General features: G+C 43.6%; 1 protein-coding gene across 5 annotated transcripts in view; it reads left to right on the forward strand.

Moving 5' to 3' along the window:
• Positions 1-19,193, forward strand: part of RGS12 (regulator of G protein signaling 12) — a 193,622-nt gene that overhangs the window by 141,711 nt on the left and 32,718 nt on the right. For 4 of the 5 annotated variants that reach the window (XM_069744749.1, XM_069744748.1, XM_069744752.1 and 1 more), the window contains 7 exons: positions 7,648-7,817; positions 8,884-8,976; positions 9,383-9,526; positions 10,018-10,197; positions 14,036-14,195; positions 15,406-15,518; positions 17,474-17,662. In XM_069744749.1, the coding sequence (XP_069600850.1) occupies positions 7,648-7,817; positions 8,884-8,976; positions 9,383-9,526; positions 10,018-10,197; positions 14,036-14,195; positions 15,406-15,518; positions 17,474-17,662 (1,049 nt within the window). The remainder of the gene's footprint in view (positions 1-7,647; positions 7,818-8,883; positions 8,977-9,382; positions 9,527-10,017; positions 10,198-14,035; positions 14,196-15,405; positions 15,519-17,473; positions 17,663-19,193) is intronic. The other variant, XM_069744751.1, reaches the window with a different exon arrangement.

Here is a 19,193-nt window from a genome sequence, read left to right on the forward strand (position 1 = left end):
TTATTCTCACAATGTTCGGAAGATGTATATCATGTGTCCAGGAATCCAGCGCACATGAGAAAACAACAATTTCATGTTTAGTCAGAGCGAGGAAGGTTATTTATAGAGGAGCAGAAATGGGGAGAAACAGCACATGAATAATGTTATAATAACCGATCAGACAGATTCTGTAGGCAATTGCCAGATCCTTTAGAAGAAAAAAATCTGCTCCCATCAGTATAAATCAATCAAATCCCAGCAGTCAGGTTAAAAATATAGAATCCGGCTTTCTCCGCACTGTAAACCACTATTGTTACAGAGTCTAATTTCTTAACACACCATTGGATTATAAAATTGCAAAGAAAACCTGAATAAGAAAATATCCTATCCTATAGCGGCAGATGTAGCGTTAATATTTCACCCAACAAATATTTCTCAATCACTTTTTTCTTTTAGAGGCTCCCCGGACAATAAGCTGATCACAGTGATCAGTGGTAACACCTAGCATCAAGTGTTCAATTCCTCTGCAGCACTCCCACTGGAGAAGTGGAGTATTGCACAGCTCTCCTTTAAAGCTCAGTGAACAGTAGATGTAATGAAAGGTCAAGCCGAGTCCTCCAGAGTGAGACACTCACTATAGCTGCTCCCAAATCTGGCTGATGGATGAGAATCCTAAATTAGAGACCTCTTATTTTAAATTGGTTGTCCCAAATTATTTTTATTTAAAAAAAAAAAAAAGGTTCATGCTAGAGTACTTGAATATGGGTTTCCCACACCAGACAAACCAAATGCCGCAAGAGTTGCATGGTGGAGACCTAAAATTTATCTTTTGCCCCATCCTTTTCTTTGTAAGATCGTATTTTAGTTACACCAAGTAGTGATGAGCGAATGTGCCGAGATAAGGTGTTATCCGAGCATGCTCGTGTGCTAGCCGAGTGTCTTTGGCGCACTAGAAGAATATGTCCGGTCCCCGCGCCTGCATGTCTCGCGGCCGTCACGTCATGAGATATTTGAAGTATACATCTTATCCTGGTAATATTAAGAAAGCTTAAAGGCCAAGAGCAATTTTTTGGCAGATCTAGCGCAAAACCTCTCATTCAAGCCTGGGGTCCTTGTGACCGCACGGCCGGAGACTTGTAGAGGAAACCCAGGCCTCTGGTTAGGAAAATGTCCAGGGAAAGCTGGCTAGATGCAAACTCTCAAAACTTGAGTTTCTTCCTCCTGGGCTTCTTCTACATGTCACTTCTCCTGTTCTGTAGTGAGCTGGATGAGTGCCTCGGAGGCAGAAATGTGGAAATGAGGACAAACGTGAGCTAACCTATGAGAATTGGCATGTAATGATAGATTCAAGCCGCACTTGTAAGCCAACTTGGATGCCATCACCTCCATCGCTTGTGTTTTTATGTTTGTTTCCAGTCTTTTTATGTGTCTTGGCTAAGTTTGACAAAATTTATTCTCACTGTAGTAAAAATCCTTAGCCAAACTGTAGGTTGACTTTTGGCTCTGTAAAAAGAAAAAAAAAAACACCCAGACCCTTTCCTACGAAGTGCTGCCAGATATAATGCTCAACATTGAAAGTGCAGCATCAAGAAGCTAAAGTCGTTCAATTGTGGAAATCAGACCTGTTAATAATATACAAATAATATAAAAATGGAAACCATTTTTTCTAAAAATCTCGATTTATTCAATATGAAAGCCACATGCGGAAATCCCCGCACTTACAGCATCGACTGCTATCTGTGAGGTTAGTAATGGTTGACTGACGAAAGTTCTGCTGCTCGAAATGCACTTGGGCAAATCAAGATCTGCTGCTGGCAGATTCCTTTTGGAATTGACGACCAATGATTTCCCAGATGTGCTCGATGGGAGACCAGTTCATTAAATTTCTCCCCCACCTTCGCAGCTGTGCTATGATCATCTCTATGCGCGAGGATTGGTGCACAGTGGTATGACACTTGGATCAAAGCATGGGCCAAGAGTCATTAGCATGATATACTGGTGTGACTCCAGCCTAAGGCAGCAAACAGTGTCTACAGAAAACATCCGAATGCGTTTGCATGACGCTGGGCTCTGAGTTAGACATCCAGTACAGGTGCTCCATTGACCTCGCATCACCTCTCTCAAATTCTATGATGGTGCAGAACCAGAAGGCATTGGAGGCTGGAATGAAGGTGTATCCTGTTCTGTGATAAGTCCCACTTTTGTAGACTGGTCTGGAGACCACGTGGACAACGCTATGAAAAGGTTTCCACAAGGGAATGCCACACCAGTCCGAGTCCTTGTTGGGTGGAATAATTTACGATAACCGAACCCTTTAGTATTCATTCCAGGTACACTAGCAGCCCAGCGTTACATTGATTTGGTCACTGAACTAGTGGTCCAGCCATATCTCAAGTGTCCCATAAGCCATTTTTTCAAGATGACAACGCCAGCCCAAACATTACTTGCACTACTTGAGCAGCCTACATGGCCTAAATGTGCTACCATAGCCTGCAGCGTCACCAAGACTGGTCTACCGTCGAGAACATATGGGACGTGATTGCGCAGCTTTTGCAAAAGGAGGATTTTTCTTCTTCTACAGTACCTTTTTTGGTTTCGAAATTCAAGATGCTAATTTTTCAGTGCAAAGTGAACAAACCGGTGTTTTTGCTTCTTGAAGGTGTCTTCTACCTACTGTTGGTTGTCTACAATAATCAATCAATTGGGAGGAGATGGGAATGAGCACTAAAACAGTGCAGAATCAAGTTGAAAAATTAATGCGGCCATTTTTTACACTTTTTGGTCTAGATCTTCTTTTGGTTTTAGACCTTGCTGTGAGCATAATCATAAAAAAAAAACTTGACAGATGTGTTCAATTTTAGCTGTCTGGCATGATGTGATCTTAACCACTTATCTTCAGATTTATCTTTATCCATTTGGTAACAGGCTCTAAAGGCCTTGATACACATTAGATAGCTGGATCTCCCGATGGCCATCAGCCACTTCTCCCACTGCCCCACCGTAAACAGACTGCTCAGCCAAGTGTTCCTATGCTCCTAGAGAGACGCTTACCTCTCTGGAAACAGATTTACTCCACGTGGAACAAAATGATCGGTTAAAATTCAACAGACCTGATTCTTCTCTCCCCTCGGGGGAGGCCCGGATACACTTGACTTCAGATGGGCAGTCAGTCCCACCATAATTGGCAGGTTCTTCATTTTCCATTTACTGTGTTTGGGAACCTTCATAGCCCAAACTTGTCTTGTGGATTTATTAATTGCCCAAAGCCTTTGCTCCAAGAAAGATATTTCCATAAACCTTCACGTTCTACTCGCCACCAGTATTTACCAAAATTGGAAATTGGGTAGACTTTCTAATTACCCCAACACACATTTTTTCTAAGGCCAAAGAGCCTTCACAAACTTGTAAATTATAAAGGCCCAGATGATTGGCCTCGGGGAGACCAAAACATCCAACACCGCGGAGACACCATCACGTGTTTCTCAACGCAGTGATTCCAGAACACTGCCCCCATCCCTTATGGGAAATATGCAGATGCATGTAAAGAAGCTGCGGAGACACCATCACGTGTTTCTCGACGCAAGCAGTGAATAGCCAGGCCTTTCCCCGGGAAGGAACAACCACGGGAAGGGCAGCATCCTATGAAGGAAAGCCACCTATGCCAAGCATGGTATCCATCCACAGACAGCTGTTTCGGGGTTTTTGCCCCTCATCAGTGTGGAGTAGGAATCTGGCTATTAGGAGCAGTGCCTAGTAAAAAGGCTATAAAGGCACAGATGATTGGCCTCGGGGAGACCAAAACATCCAACACCGCGGAGACACCATCACGTGTTTCTCAACGCAGTGATTCCAGAACACCCGGGGAAAGGCCTGGCTATTCACTGCTTGCGTCGAGAAACACGTGATGGTGTCTCTGCAGCTTCTTTACATGCATCTGCATATTTCCCATAAGGGATGGGGGCAGTGTTCTGGAATCACTGCGTTGAGAAACACGTGATGGTTTCTCCGCGGTGTTGGATGTTTTGGTCTCCCCGAGGCCAATCATCTGTGCCTTTATAGCCTTTTTACTAGGCACTGCTCCTAATAGCCAGATTCCTACTCCACACTGATGAGGGGCAAAAACCCCGAAACAGCTGTCTGTGGATGGATACCATGCTTGGCATAGGTGGCTTTCCTTCATAGGATGCTGCCCTTCCCGTGGTTGTTCCTTCCCGGGGAAAGGCCTGGCTATTCACTGCTTGCGTCGAGAAACACGTGATGGTGTCTCCGCAGCTTCTTTACAAACTTGTAAATTAGGCAGCATTCATATATCTGTGTGTCAAGGTCAGAGTATGTCCGCCGATCTCCTATAGCAACCTTGACAGTCTGAGGCTGTCCAGTTTGGGTCAGGAGACCCATGGCTGGTCCTTGAATCATTGTTTGTGGTCTGACCATGAGACACAGATGTGTGAATACAGCATTACTCACCACAAGCAGAAGACCGACCATAGTACAAGTGGTTAATGCCAGTTTCTCCTCTCCCTAAGACTATATATGGGCTTCTTAAAAAGTATTTCATTATTAAAATCCTACTAAAATCAGATCATATAGTTTTCGTCAGGCTCTGTGGACAGTCTTTATCATGTACTTGCCAGCTTCAAAAAATGACCACAGTAGATACTCGCTGATAACAAAAAAAAAAAACCACAATATAAATATTGACCCAAAAAACAAGCGCTTAATGAGGTCTCCTCCAGCATCTGTTTGTCCTCACCAATTCGGGTTCATGTAGGGATAATGTTATGTCAATGGCCGCACCATCTTATAGGCAGAGTAAGCCCCATCCGTTCCAGTTTTCGAGCTTCGGCCTATTGTACATCTTCCATGGTTGAGCACATTTGCCCGATGCGTCTCCTCCGTTACTCTGCAGAATTTCTTGGCACATACTAAATAAACAATAATGAAAATAACAGGCCTTTTCTGCTCGTAGATGAATATGTACGATTGTGGAAAGCCCTCTTTTGTTGCACATGGCCCTTTCACATAATTATAGGTCTTCGGCACATTCTGCTTTCTCTAGTCAAGTTGATTGCCCATTGACTGCCGCCCTGCACACGCGGCTCTGAGGGGGAGGCTTAATTATCCTGACGAGCTTCTCCTCCACTGTCTTGTGGGCTGTGTGATGATTTGATCGCCTGCTGTCAGAACGGGTGCATCCCCTATGTTGGATCACTATGTAGCCAGCGTTCTCTTAAGGGTGTACCGTTATTTGCCAAATCTGAGATAAACGTTCTGATACTGTAAGATATAACCTTGGTGCACCGACTATGGCAGACCCTGTAAGGACTGAACTAGGATTTACTGTTTTCTGCACGGAACAAGGTTATAAAACACATTTATACCTATATTAAATCACGTGATTGTTCGGCGTGTCCTTGCCATTGTTTTATAGTGTCACTTTTCTCAAATAATATTTGCACATGTTGGATGAGAGAAGGTTTACAAGGTTATTTTATTGGATGCCAAACAAACCATGTTCTCCATAATCAGGGTGTGATAGCTCTTATTGCTTTGTGTGTTTTGTATCTTCCTTACAGTATTTAGATTTTTTTTTTCAATTTTCTGTAAATATTGTTATAGACATTGAGAAAAAGGTGTATACAGGCATAAAGGCTTCAGTGCCTGCCCACTAGATTGGTTGGCTGGGGTCCTGCAGACTTTGATTGGAACTACTTTGCTCATTATCAACCGTGAGCCCATTTTATCTCTTATTGTTGGGAAACAATGGACCTCCTTGTAGCAAAAAATGGACGCCCAATGGACCTACAATGTAGTAATCAATGGGCGCCCAGTGGACCTACAATGTAGAAATCAATGGGCGCCCAGTGAACCTGCAATGTAGTAATCAATGGGCGCCCAGTGGACCTACAGTGTAGAAATCAATGGGCGCCCAGTGGACCTGCAATGTAGTAATCAATGGGCGCCCAGTGGACCTACAGTGTAGTAATCAATGGGCGCCCAGTGGACCTACAATGTAGTAATCAATGGGCGCCCAGTGGACCTGCAATGTAGTAATCAATGGGCGCCCAGTGGACCTACAATGTAGAAATCAATGGGCGCCCAGTGCACCTACAATGTAGAAATCAATGGGCGCCCAGTGGACTTACAATGTAGTAAACAATGGGCGCCCAGTGGACCTACAATGTAGTAATCAATGGGCGCCCAGTGCACCTACAGTGTAGAAATCAATGGGCACCCAGTGGACTTACAATGTAGTAATCAATGGGCGCCCAGTGGACCTACAATGTAGTAATCAATGGGCGCCCAGTGGACCTACAATGTAGTAATCAATGGGCGCCCAGTGCACCTACAATGTAGAAATCAATGGGCGCCCAGTGGACTTACAATGTAGTAATCAATGGGCGCCCAGTGGACCTCCTTGTAGCATGACTGTATACAGATGGATTTCACTCTGTGAGTAGGATCACCCTCCTGAATCATTCATACAAACACCAGGGATTTTAATGAATATAGTCCAATTGTACTGAATTTTTTCATAAAAAAAAGAAAAAGAAAAAAAGCAACAACAAAAAACAGTCTATATATAATGCTTTTCCTTCTTTTATGGGCAGCACGGTGGCGCAGTGGTTAGCACAGCAGCCTTGCAGCGCTGGAGTCCTGGGTTCAAGCCCCACTAAGGACAACATCTGCAAAGAGTTTGTATGTTCTCTCTGTGTTTGCGTGGGTTTCCTCCGGGCACTCCGGTTTCCTCCCACATTCCAAAGACATACTGACAGAAAAATTTAGATTGTGAGCCCCAATGGGGACAGAAATGATAATGTGTGTAAAGCGCTGCGGAATATGTTAGCGCTATATAAAAATAAAGATTATTATTATTATTATTATTTGTGCCATGCTGTCAGCAGATCAGACTGTGTGTACAACCTGACCGGTTCCTGTTAGGACTGCAATTTAAATGAATCTGATGAACCCATGGACACATTGGTGCCCCAAGTATTTGGGGAAAGAAGGATCGGGTGATTGGACATTACCGGAATCCTTTAGTTCTCATGGAAAATGAGCCGCCATCAGAGGAGACTGATAAAGGCTTCCTCAGCTCTCCCCATTCAGAACTTATGTATTCTTGGGTGAGCAGAGCATGCACACCTCTATGGCGGGGTTGGGAGGAATGGCCGCCTGCAGCTATCCAGAGTTTGCCCGGCTTTAGAGTTTTTCTCTATCTGGAAGACATGTCTTGTGTTAAACACAGAAGCAGTTAATGCTCATGGGCACAGTGTTATGCCTTCCTTCTCCGATGATGGCGCTGCAGGGATCCTGATCGGGTGATCTACAGCAGGGGTCCCCAACTCCAGTCCTCAAGGCCCACCAACAGGTCATGTTTTCAGGATTTCCTTTGCATTGCACAGGTGATGCAATTATTACCTGGGCAAGACTAAGGAAATCCTGAAAACATGACATGTTCGTGGGCCTTGAGGACTGGAGTTGGGGACCCCTGATCTACAGTACTCCAAAAAGTTCTAAATAAATCCCCTATGAAATGTCATGTAATGCACGTCAGTACTTCCTAACCATATTGGCCACTACCCATGTACTTCTTCTCTATGGAAACGAATGACTGATGACCTACCTACGTTGTACTTCATGATTTTCTCTTTGGTTTTCTGGTAGAACTGAACAGCACTGATCTTAAAGGATGTATCAGCGAGAACAGCCTGAGCAGCAATGCCAGCCTGCCCAGTGTGCAGAGCTGCCGGAGGCTCGGAGAGCGGCGGGTGGCCAGTTGGGCTGTGTCGTTCGAACGTCTTCTTCAGGATCCAGTCGGGGTTCGATATTTTACGGTTAGTAAATTTCTGTGACTGATGAGAAATTACTGAGTTACTTTTTGGGGTGAAGTCTAGATGGTTTATATGGTGACCATCCTACGAGAAAACTGCAGTGGTCCTGGTAGGCCGTGTCCAAATTGTGGTAAATTGAGCGGAAAACAATTTGACAAACAATCTATAAAGTTTCAGAAAGCATGACTTATCCCAGACACATGCTCGGAGGAGAGCCAAGAGCAGCCAAGGGCACGCGGCTTGGTGAGGCAAACTGGTGGAAGGGAACTGTCATAAAGCAGAGTAATTGCCAAGTGCTCTTCAAGCCACGAGTGGAGCAGCTGCTGCTAAAGTGCCTCATTAAAAAAAGGTCTGACAATCAGTCTGCAGAGAAGAGCAAGTTGTATGTGGAAATTACAATAATGCGTTCACTATGTGAGTATTCCGGTTCAGGTTGTGAAGACTTAAATGGTTTGCACCCAGATTAGAAGTTAGCGCCCTACGCCTAGGATAGGGAATACGATTAATGGAGGTCTGACCTCCGGTACTTCCACCAATCCCAAGAACATGGTTCTGAAGAGCCCATCTGAATGGAGTGGAGGTTGTGCAATGCATACCAATGATCCATTCTTCTTGTCTCCGTCTTTCCCATTAAGAATGAATGGAGTGTAGCTGCGCATGCTCACTCTTTGCTCCATTCTGAAGGGACTTTAGAGTCCCAGAGGTCAAACGCTTCATTGGTTAGGGGATGACCTCTCATCTTGGTACATATCCTTTAATTGGAGTTGTCTGGCAAAAAAAAAAATGAGAATATGCATTTCCTTCTCTGGAGGATCCTGCTTGTCCAGGCGTGTAGACATCTTAATGGAAACTGTGTAATGCTTCATTCGCCCAGTGGGGGTGCTGTAGGGAAATTGCCTGGTGTCACTGCCAGGTTCTCTCGGCGATCATTGCTGATCCCTTTTATTTTTAAAAGGGAGACTCGTGGAAATAAGATTATTGCTGTCGGAGTCACACACACGTGGAGGAGGTGATCTATGTGCGCTCAGGTTTCATTGTAATCTGTATTTTGTGTCTTGACCCCCTGCAGGAATTTCTAAAGAAAGAATTCAGCGAGGAGAACATCTTGTTCTGGCAGTCCTGCGAATATTTCAGTCGTGTTCCAGCTCATGACAAAAATGAGGTAGACTGCTTACGTAATGAGTGATATTTCTGCAGAACCGTATTTCACCGCGCTGTCTGGGCTTTGTGTATACCAAAAGAAAATCCTAAAATAAATGCAGAAAAAAAACACAGAACTGTTTGCTCCGACTAATAAGTAGAAATCCTCTCTCCACTGCATAAAAGCATGAGGCACATTCCACCTCGTGCCTTAGTTGTTGGAATATATTAATTATCGCTATAACATAATGTTGTATATATTATTATTAGTAAAAGATGAAAACAAATATACACTATTACTGTTTTTAATAATGAAATTTGTCTAATTTATTATCTATCTATCTATATATCCCGGTCTGTGTATGTATGTGTGTAATCTTGAATATATATATATATTATTTAATTTTTTTATTTTTTTTACGTGACAGCTGTCCTATCGAGCCCGGGAGATATTTAATAAGTTCTTAAGCAGCAAAGCGACTACACCAGTAAACATTGACAGCCAGGCTCAACTGGCCGATGACATCCTGAACGCTCCGCACCCTGATATGTTCAAAGAACAGCAGCTCCAGGTACGGCTGCAGAAAATAAAATATTCGGACCTTTTAGTGCAGACACTTGTAGAAAGAATTGCTCTGTTTATTGCACGTTTGCTGTGTTTTTATTTGTGTTTCTCTGTCTTTTATGGACATAAAAAAAAAAAACTTTAGTGAAATCCCGTGGATTTTGTTTAGAAGCAAAATGCAGCGTATAAAGTATTTACACTATTTGGCTCTGTGGCCTTATGTGCATTATTATATTATTTTTTTAATGCCCGTCCTCCGGGGACACATTTTTTCTTGTTCCTTTTCAAGCTCGTTATATCCTCGGCTTGCTTTCAGAAGCTTTATATTGCTACCACTAAGCGCATAAACTCCTTTAGAGTATGGACCTGTTGTTAAAATTCTGTTGCCTTCCATCACTAGAGCAAGACAAATATATTTTTTTTATATAATGTTTTTCTATATTTATTGCTCTGTTCAATTTGTTGAAAACACTAAATAGGTTTTGTCTTTGTTTGTAGATTTTTAATCTTATGAAATTTGACAGCTACACCCGGTTCCTAAAGTCTCACCTGTACCAGGAATGCATGCTTGCCGAAGTGGAGGGGAAATCTCTACCAGACCCCCAAGAGGTACCAAGTAGTCCCACCTCAAAACATAGCGTTGGCTCTGACCGCTCAAATATCTCCACACCTAAGAAGGTATCTATTTTTTTGTATTTTTTTTTTAAAGGGAGTCTGTCAGAAGGTTTTTGCTCTGCCATTTGAGTAGGTAGCGGTTAAACACTGACTTCAGCTATGTGTCACTTATCAGGCTGTGTGCTGTTTACTTACAATGAAGGTTTTATCACTAGGACATTATCAATGCTCAGACTAGCTGCCTTGTGCCAAGGTGTCCAACCACGCCACCTCCTGTGATTAGCAGCTCACTGTCACAATTTGCAGGTCTGTGTAGGAATGATGTTTGGATGCTGCAGATATATCCAGGACTGACTATAAGTGGAGACCTGTCTCTGAGTGTCCTGGAATGTCCGGACTGGTGTCTGGTCTGGCAAGTGTCAATCTCCAGATAGTGAGGGATGAGCTGTATAAATGATCTCCAGTGCTTTATGTGGTCCGTCAATCTCCAGATAGTGAGGGATGAGCTGTATAAATGGTCTCCAGTGCTTTGTGTGCTCCGTCAATCTCCAGATAGTGAGGGATGAGCTGTATAAATGGTCCCTAGTGCTTTGTGTGGTCCCTCAATCTCCAGATAGTGAGGGATGAGCTGTATAAATGGTCCCTAGTGCTTTGTGTGGTCCCTCAATCTCCAGATAGTGAGGGATGAGCTGTATAAATGGTCTCCAGTGCTTTGTGTGGTCCGTCAATCTCCAGATAGTGAGGGATGAGCTGTATAAATGATCTCCAGTGCTTTGTGTGGTCCGTCAATCTCCAGATAGTGAGGGGTGAGCTGTATAAATGATCTCCAGTGCTTTGTGTGGTCCGTCAATCTCCAGATAGTGAGGGATGAGCTGTATCAATGATCTCCAGTGCTTTGTGTGGTCCGTCAATCTCCAGATAGTGAGGGATGAGCTGTATAAATGGTCTCCAGTGCTTTGTGTGGTCCGTCAATCTCCAGATAGTGAGGGGTGAGCTGTGTAAATGGTCTCCAGTGCTTTGTGTGGTCCGTCAATCTCCAGATAGTGAGGGATGAGCTGTGTAAATGATCTCCAGTGCTTTGTGCGGTCCGCCAATCTCCAGATAGTGAGGGATGAGCTGTGTAAATGGTCTCCTGTGCTTTGTGTGGTCCGCCAATCTCCAGATAGTGAGGGATGAGCTGTATAAATGGTCTCCAGTGCTTTGTGTGGTCCCTCAATCTCCAGATAGTGAGGGATGAGCTGTATAAATGGTCTCCAGTGCTTTGTGTGGTCCCTCAATCTCCAGATAGTGAGGGATGAGCTGTATAAATGGTCTCCAGTGCTTTGTGTGGTCCCTCAATCTCCAGATAGTGAAGGATGAGCTGTATAAATGGTCTCCAGTGCTTTGTGTGGTCCGTCAATCTCCAGATAGTGAGGGATGAGCTGTATAAATGGTCTCCAGTGTTTGTGTGGTCCACTAATCTCCAGATAGTGAGGGATGAGCTGTATAAATGGTCTCCAGTTCTTTGTGTGGTCCGTCAATCTCCAGATAGTGAGGGATGAGCTGTATAAATGGTCTCCAGTGCTTTGTGTGGTCCGTCAATCTCCAGATAGTGAGGGATGAGCTGTATAAATGGTCTCCAGTGCTTTGTGTGGTCCGCCAATCTCCAGATAGTGAGGGATGAGCTGTATAAATGATCTCCAGTGCTTTGTGTGATCCGTCAGTCTCCAGATAGTGAGGGATGAGCTGTATAAATGGTCTCCAGTGCTTTGTGTGGTCCACTAATCTCCAGATAGTGAGGGATGAGCTGTATAAATGGTCTCCAGTTCTTTGTGTGGTCCGTCAATCTCCAGATAGTGAGGGATGAGCTGTATAAATGATCTCCTGTGCTTTGTGTGGTCCGTCAATCTCCAGATAGTGAGGGATGAGCTGTATAAATGGTCTCCAGTGCTTTATGTGGTCCGTCAATCTCCAGATAGTGAGGGATGTGCTGTATAAATGGTCTCCAGTGTTTGTGTGGTCCACTAATCTCCAGATAGTGAGGGATGAGCTGTATAAATGATCTCCAGTTCTTTGTGTGGTCCGTCAATCTCCAGATAGTGAGGGATGAGCTGTATAAATGATCTCCTGTGCTTTGTGTGGTCCGTCAATCTCCAGATAGTGAGGGATGAGCTGTATAAGTGGTCTCCAGTGCTTTATGTGGTCCGTCAATCTCCAGATAGTGAGGGATGAGCTGTATAAATGGTCTCCAGTGCTTTGTGTGGTCCACTAATCTCCAGATAGTGAGGGATGAGCTGTATAAATGGTCTCCAGTTCTTTGTGTGGTCCACTAATCTCCAGATAGTGAGGGATGAGCTGTATAAATGGTCTCCAGTGCTTTGTGTGGTCCACTAATCTCCAGATAGTGAGGGATGAGCTGTATAAATGGTCTCCAGTGCTTTGTGTGGTCCACTAATCTCCAGATAGTGAGGGATGAGCTGTATAAATGATCTCCTGTGCTTTATGTGGTCCGTCAATCTCCAGATAGTGAGGGATGAGCTGTATAAATGATCTCCTGTGCTTTGTGTGGTCCGTCAATCTCCAGATAGTGAGGGATGAGCTGTATAAGTGGTCTCCAGTGCTTTATGTGGTCCGTCAATCTCCAGATAGTGAGGGATGAGCTGTATAAATGATCTCCTGTGCTTTGTGTGGTCCGTCAATCTCCAGATAGTGAGGGATGAGCTGTATAAATGGTCTCCAGTGCTTTATGTGGTCCGTCAATCTCCAGATAGTGAGGGATGTGCTGTATAAATGGTCTCCAGTGCTTTGTGTGGTCCACTAATCTCCAGATAGTGAGGGATGAGCTGTATAAATGATCTCTAGTGCTTTTTGTGGTCCACCAATCTCCAGATAGTGAGGGATGAGCTGTATAAGTGGTCTCCAGTGCTTTATGTGGTCCGTCAATCTCCAGATAGTGAGGGATGTGCTGTATAAATGGTCTCCAGTGCTTTGTGTGGTCCACTAATCTCCAGATAGTGAGGGACGAGCTGTATAAATGATCTCTAGTGCTTTGTGTGGTCCACCAATCTCCAGATAGTGAGGGATGAGCTGTATAAATGATCTCCTGTGCTTTGTGTGGTCCACCAATCTCCAGATAGTGAGGGATGAGCTGTATAAGTGGTCTCCAGTGCTTTGTGTGGTCCGCCAATCTCCAGATAGTGAGGGATGAGCTGTATAAATGGTCTCCAGTGCTTTGTGTGGTCCGCCAATCTCCAGATAGTGAGGGATGAGCTGTATAAATGATCTCTAGTGCTTTGTGTGGTCCACCAATCTCCAGATAGTGAGGGATGAGCTGTATAAATGATCTCCTGTGCTTTGTGTGGTCCACCAATCTCCAGATAGTGAGGGATGAGCTGTATAAGTGGTCTCCAGTGCTTTGTGTGGTCCGCCAATCTCCAGATAGTGAGGGATGAGCTGTATAAATGATCTCTAGTGCTTTGTGTGGTCCACCAATCTCCAGATAGTGAGGGATGAGCTGTATAAGTGGTCTCCTGTGCTTTATGTGGTCCGTCAATCTCCAGATAGTGAGGGATGTGCTGTATAAATGGTCTCCAGTGCTTTGTGTGGTCCACTAATCTCCAGATAGTGAGGGATGAGCTGTATAAATGATCTCCTGTGCTTTGTGTGGTCCGTCAATCTCCAGATAGTGAGGGATCAGCTGTATAAGTGGTCTCCAGTGCTTTGTGTGGTCCGCCAATCTCCAGATAGTGAGGGATGAGCTGTATAAATGGTCTCCAGTGCTTTGTGTGGTCCATTCCTCGAGATAAGCAGAATGTCAGCGTTGCCACCCTCTGGTGCGAGAAGATAAGAGTATCATCCCTTAAAGCACATGCCTTTGTTACTGAAGTATTTGGCCTGACCTGTCTTTCCTGTACTTGTTCAGCAAGCCAGCAAGAAAACCAAGTCAGGAAGATCGCTAAACGAGGAGTCTGGAGGGGAGGATGAAAATGAGAAGAGGAAGAAAGGCACCTTCTTTTCTTGGTCAAGGAGTAAAAGCATAGGGAAGTCTCAGAAGAAGAGAGAGAATGGAGAGATCCCAAACGGTAACTATATACTGTTGTGACCTGCTGAAAAAAAGTACTGTAATACGCAATGTGACTAGCATGTGGTCAGGATTAGGAGAGGGCAGTGACTTATCTCCCCTGGGAACAAAAGGATCGGACATGTTGAAATCAAAGTGTCTGATCCTTATTTCCTCCCACTGCTGCTGTATTGAGTCAGGAGGGGCCATATGCACACAGTCAATTAGTCCTGACCCGGCTCACTGTAAGGGTATGTGCACACGTTCAGGTTTTTTCGCGATAAAAACGCGATAAAACCGCATTAGAAACTGCAGACATATGCATCCCATCATTTAGAATGCATTCTGCAATTTTTGTGCACATGATACGTTTTTTTCCGCGAAAAAACGCATCGTGGTAAAAAAAAGCAGCATGTTCATTAATTTCGCGTTTTTTTGCGTTTTTCCCGCTATTCTATGCATTTGGAAAAAACATAAGAAAAAAATGCATCAAAAACACGCAAAAATTGCATGCGGATTTCTGGCAGAAATGTCAGGTTTTTGTCAGGAAAATTTCTGCCAGAAATCCTGATGTGTGCACATAGCCTTATACAGCTCCTGTTTAATTTATGAGATTGTGCTTGGACTTACTGCTGGGAGAGGGGAAGACAGAGCTGCCTCCTTAACTAAGCTTTACATGGAGAGAGCAATGAGCTTGTCTGGGGCCCTGAGTTTTTCATAAACTTGTATCTTCCGTGGCTGGCTATTGGATTTATTTGAGTACAGTACTGTTCAGATCTGGGAAACCTATAAAAAGGGAACACAACACCAGAAAATAACCTACTGTGTAAAGGGAAGTTACATGATCATCTTCACAAGGAACACAATGGCTTCCCTTCCAAAATCATTGTCAAGACCAGAGCATGCCCATAAAATACTTCTGTGCTACTCAATAGACAGCGCCTTTCTATTGCTGCTTAGATCTATGTGGCTGTTGAAATGAACAGAGTATGTATCCAATATTAAAGGGGTATTCCCATCTGCAAGATCCTATCCCAAATATCTAAGTTTAATAATATTATTAAACCTGATTCACTATGTCACTTACCCCATGTACAGGGCATTGCAGTAGCTTAGTTTTCCATGGTTACGATCACCAGCAACGACTGCTCTTCAGCTCTGGACAGTCAGGAGGAAGCTTTTCTTGTTACCTTTCCACTCATTTTTATTTTCATGAACCTTTTTCCTGGCAGAATCCTCCATTAGCAACGGGGCTCCCTGCAGGAGGCGAGGGTCGCAGGGTTCTGTGTCCTCTTCAGCGAGTCTTGAGATGATTAATTGTGGCAGTAATGGCAATGCGCTCGAGGTAAGGATCACATTAAAGTTGTAATTGTTTTACAAGACAAATTCTTATCGTCCGTCTTGACATGGGGCTCTGCCTTTGTAACCTTGCGTTACGGACTTACCCGCATGTTAGCAAATGACTGGTGGGCACGTCCCCTCGGGGGAATTGTAAACTTTACATAGCTGGCCGGTTTAATGCTGACAGAACTTGGACGTGAATCCTTCCTTTCCATCCGTTCTGGCTTCTTTCTGAGGAATATTAAATGGCCTTTAGTCGATTACAAGAATAATTATTTGTGTGTGTTGTCATCTAATTTTGGACATTTTTACCTTACATATGCTAAATTAATAAAATGTATAAACCTTATGCTGTGTAAGGAAAAAACAAAAGCTCGAATCCTACATATTTCTAGTGTCAAAACTAGTCTTTCATTGACTTTCTGATATATAATTTCCTCTCTTCAAAATGACAACAAAAAACTTTTATAGGTCACTTTCTCCCATAAGTTCAAGCTACTCTGCCTCTCCTGCTTTTGCTACTATTCTTGTCTTCTGATCTAACCTCAGGATGCTCGATACCTGTCCAGGGCAGAATTGCATAAAACTGGAACATCATGGTCCTTTCAGCCACATATGGTTCCTATAAAAAGATTTAAATCGTGGCAAAAGCAGAAGAGGAGTAGTCGTCTGATCTTTGTGGGAGGTAGTGACCTGTAAACTTTGTTTAAAAAAAAAAAAAATGTTGGACGATTCAAGTATCCATTTTTCATTGTCCCTGTCACATGCCATCATGTCCTCATGATCACAGTTGCATGAGCAGACTGGTCACTGCTCTCAGAAAAATCTGCTCACTCCTCTCCTGCTGCTTCCATCATTCTCATTTTCTGATTGGTCACAGAATGTTGTCACCACCCACTTTATAAAATTCTGTCACATATTCTAATACTTAAGAATCTGCTTCATATTTTCTGTGATCATATATTAGGAAATTACCTCTAATCTCCATGGTAAGATCGCCATGGCAGTTATTGTTACTGTTATTGTGAAGCGATTTAGCAGGACCTGGTCAATCGGACAAGTCGGTAATCTGTGTTCTCTGAACAGGAGCCCTGAGAACCATCTCTTATGTGACTGCGTGTATTTTGTTTCTATTAGCTGGACTGGCTAGACTGGCTAATCAAAGGAAACTGGATGCTGTCCAGAAGGATGGGGTTCTGGGGGCTCCTTTCGAGCAGCCACTGGTTACTGAAGTGGCCGAAGGATCGGGTCTTGCAAATCGATTCGCACCAATTCTGGTCACTGACTACTGCCTGCTATTACATTTTTTTTTCTTTCATTATTTTTTAGAACTATTTAGAGGGAATCTGTGATCAAATCTCTGCTATGTAATCTGAAAGCATCATGATGTAGGGGCTGCGATCCTGATTCCAGTGATGCGTTACTTATGGGGCTGCATGCTGTCATTTTGATACAATCACTGTTTTCTCTGCTGCAGATCTAGCATAGCTCGAATGCTGAGCTGTGTGAACCCTGCCCACATCACGGATTGGCAGGCTTGTCAATATACAGTGTACACGGCTGCCAATCAGTGGTGGGGGCGGGGTTACACAGTGTATTTGACTGGGAGACACCTAGTCCTGCAGTGATAATCTACTGCTGATAAAACACTGGTTTTTATTAAAACAACGCACAGCCCAGTAAGAAACACATCACTTGAATCGGGGTCTTGGCGCCTACATCATGGTGATCGTTTTCAATTTTATTCAATTCTTCTCTCAATTACGAACCATACAGAATATTTTTCATACCTATTCTTTACGTTTTTAGTGCGTGTATAGATATATTTATCTCACAGGTTTGCATTTGTTGCCATGTACAGGTACCCTCTCTAGAGATGGTAATCGAGGAGCGTTGTCTGAATCCTCAGTTCTGCTGTCTGCTCCTTTATTACCTGTCACTTTTCTCTCCCTTCCACAGTTTGAATCGTCGAGAGTTTCTTCTTCCGAGAAATCCCCCAGGCACTGTTATATTACCCTGCCTGACGGCTCATCCTGTGCCATAGCAGTGAAAAGTGGCCATTCCATTAAAGAAATCCTCAGCAGCCTCTGCGAGAAGAGCGGCTTCAATATCGCAGCAGTGGACCTGTTCTTAGTCGGAGGCAACAAGGTATTGTACTTGAAAAATCATCAAGAGTATTTCATTACAGCAGAAAAAGGGGATATTAAAGGGATTGTCTCTAGTTTCTATCTTCTAGGGGGTCTCCGCTCCTTTGCCTCTCGGCTTCCTGCTTGTATTGGGGGAGCACAAGAGCACTGATCCTGTGATCAACCAAGCTGGCAAACCGTTTTGTCAAATGGCTAACAAGCACACGCTCCTCACCTAGGAAACTGACCACCTCGGAGACTGCAGAGGTGGCCGGTTACCTGAGTAGTGCACAATAGAATTAAAAATCCCGATGTTCTTCTTCAGAACAGAAAAATATATATATATTTTTAAATAAAAGTAAAATTGCTTGTTTTTACAAGCACTTTTAAAATGTTACTCCTTTTAATGAGATGAGAGAACCCCTTTAATAACTTACCGTTGTTATAGTAGAAATTGTTTAATTTGGCAATCTGCTAAATGTAAACTCAAAGCTTGATGTAAAACTTGCTTCTTAGAGAAGCGATCGTAAAAAAAAAAAAAAAAAAGATTAAATACACTTCTCACAGTGGCCACTGAGGATTTTTTAGAACCAGACTTTCAGGATACGATGACTTTCAGGAATCACCTGTTTTTCCAGGATAACCTTGTATGCGGCTTGATTCATACGTCCTTCGCAAAGAACAATCTGCCTAATTCCAGCCTTGCTGAAGCATCTCCAGATCATCACCGATCCTCCACCAAATTTCACAGTGGGAGCAAGACTCTGTGGCTTGTACGCCTCTCCAGGTCTCCGTCTAACCATTAGGCAGGGGTCCCCAACTCCAGTCCTCAAGGCCCACCAACAGGTCATGTTTTCAGGATTTCCTTTGCATTGCACAGGTGATGCAATTATTACCTGGACAAGACTAAGGAAATCCTGAAAACATGACCTGTTGGTGGGCCTTGAGGACTGGAGTTGGGGACCCCTGCATTAGAGGACCAGGTGATGATCTGGAGATGCTTCAGCAAGGCTGGAATTGGGTGAAGGACGTATGAATCAAGCCACATGCAAGGTTATCCTGGAAAAACAGTTGACTCCTTCTGCTCAGGCAATCTTCCCCAACTCTGAAGACTGGTTTTTCCAGTAGGACAATGCGCCATGCCACACAGCTAGGTCAATCAAGGTGTGGATGAAGGACCACCACATCAAATCCCTGTCATGGGCAGCCCAATCTCCAGACCTGAAAACCTCTGGAATGTAATTAAGAGGATGATGGATAGTCACAAGCCATCAAACAAAGAAGAACTGCTTACATTTTTGCACCAGAAGCAGATTAAAAGTCATGGTTATTCCACAAAATATTGATTTCTGATCTCTTCCTGAGTTAAAACATTAGTATTGTTGTTTCTAAATGATTCTGAATTTGTTTTATTTTTGCATTATTTGAGGTCTGCAAGTAATGCATTTTTTTTTATTTTGACCATTTCTCATTTTCAGAAAACAAATACAAAATTTATTGCTTGGAACTTCGGAGACATGTTGTCAGTAGTTTATAGAATATAAGAACAATTT

This window comes from Ranitomeya imitator, chromosome 1 (genome assembly GCF_032444005.1).
Source record: "Ranitomeya imitator isolate aRanImi1 chromosome 1, aRanImi1.pri, whole genome shotgun sequence".
Taxonomy (NCBI): Eukaryota; Metazoa; Chordata; class Amphibia; order Anura; family Dendrobatidae; genus Ranitomeya; species Ranitomeya imitator.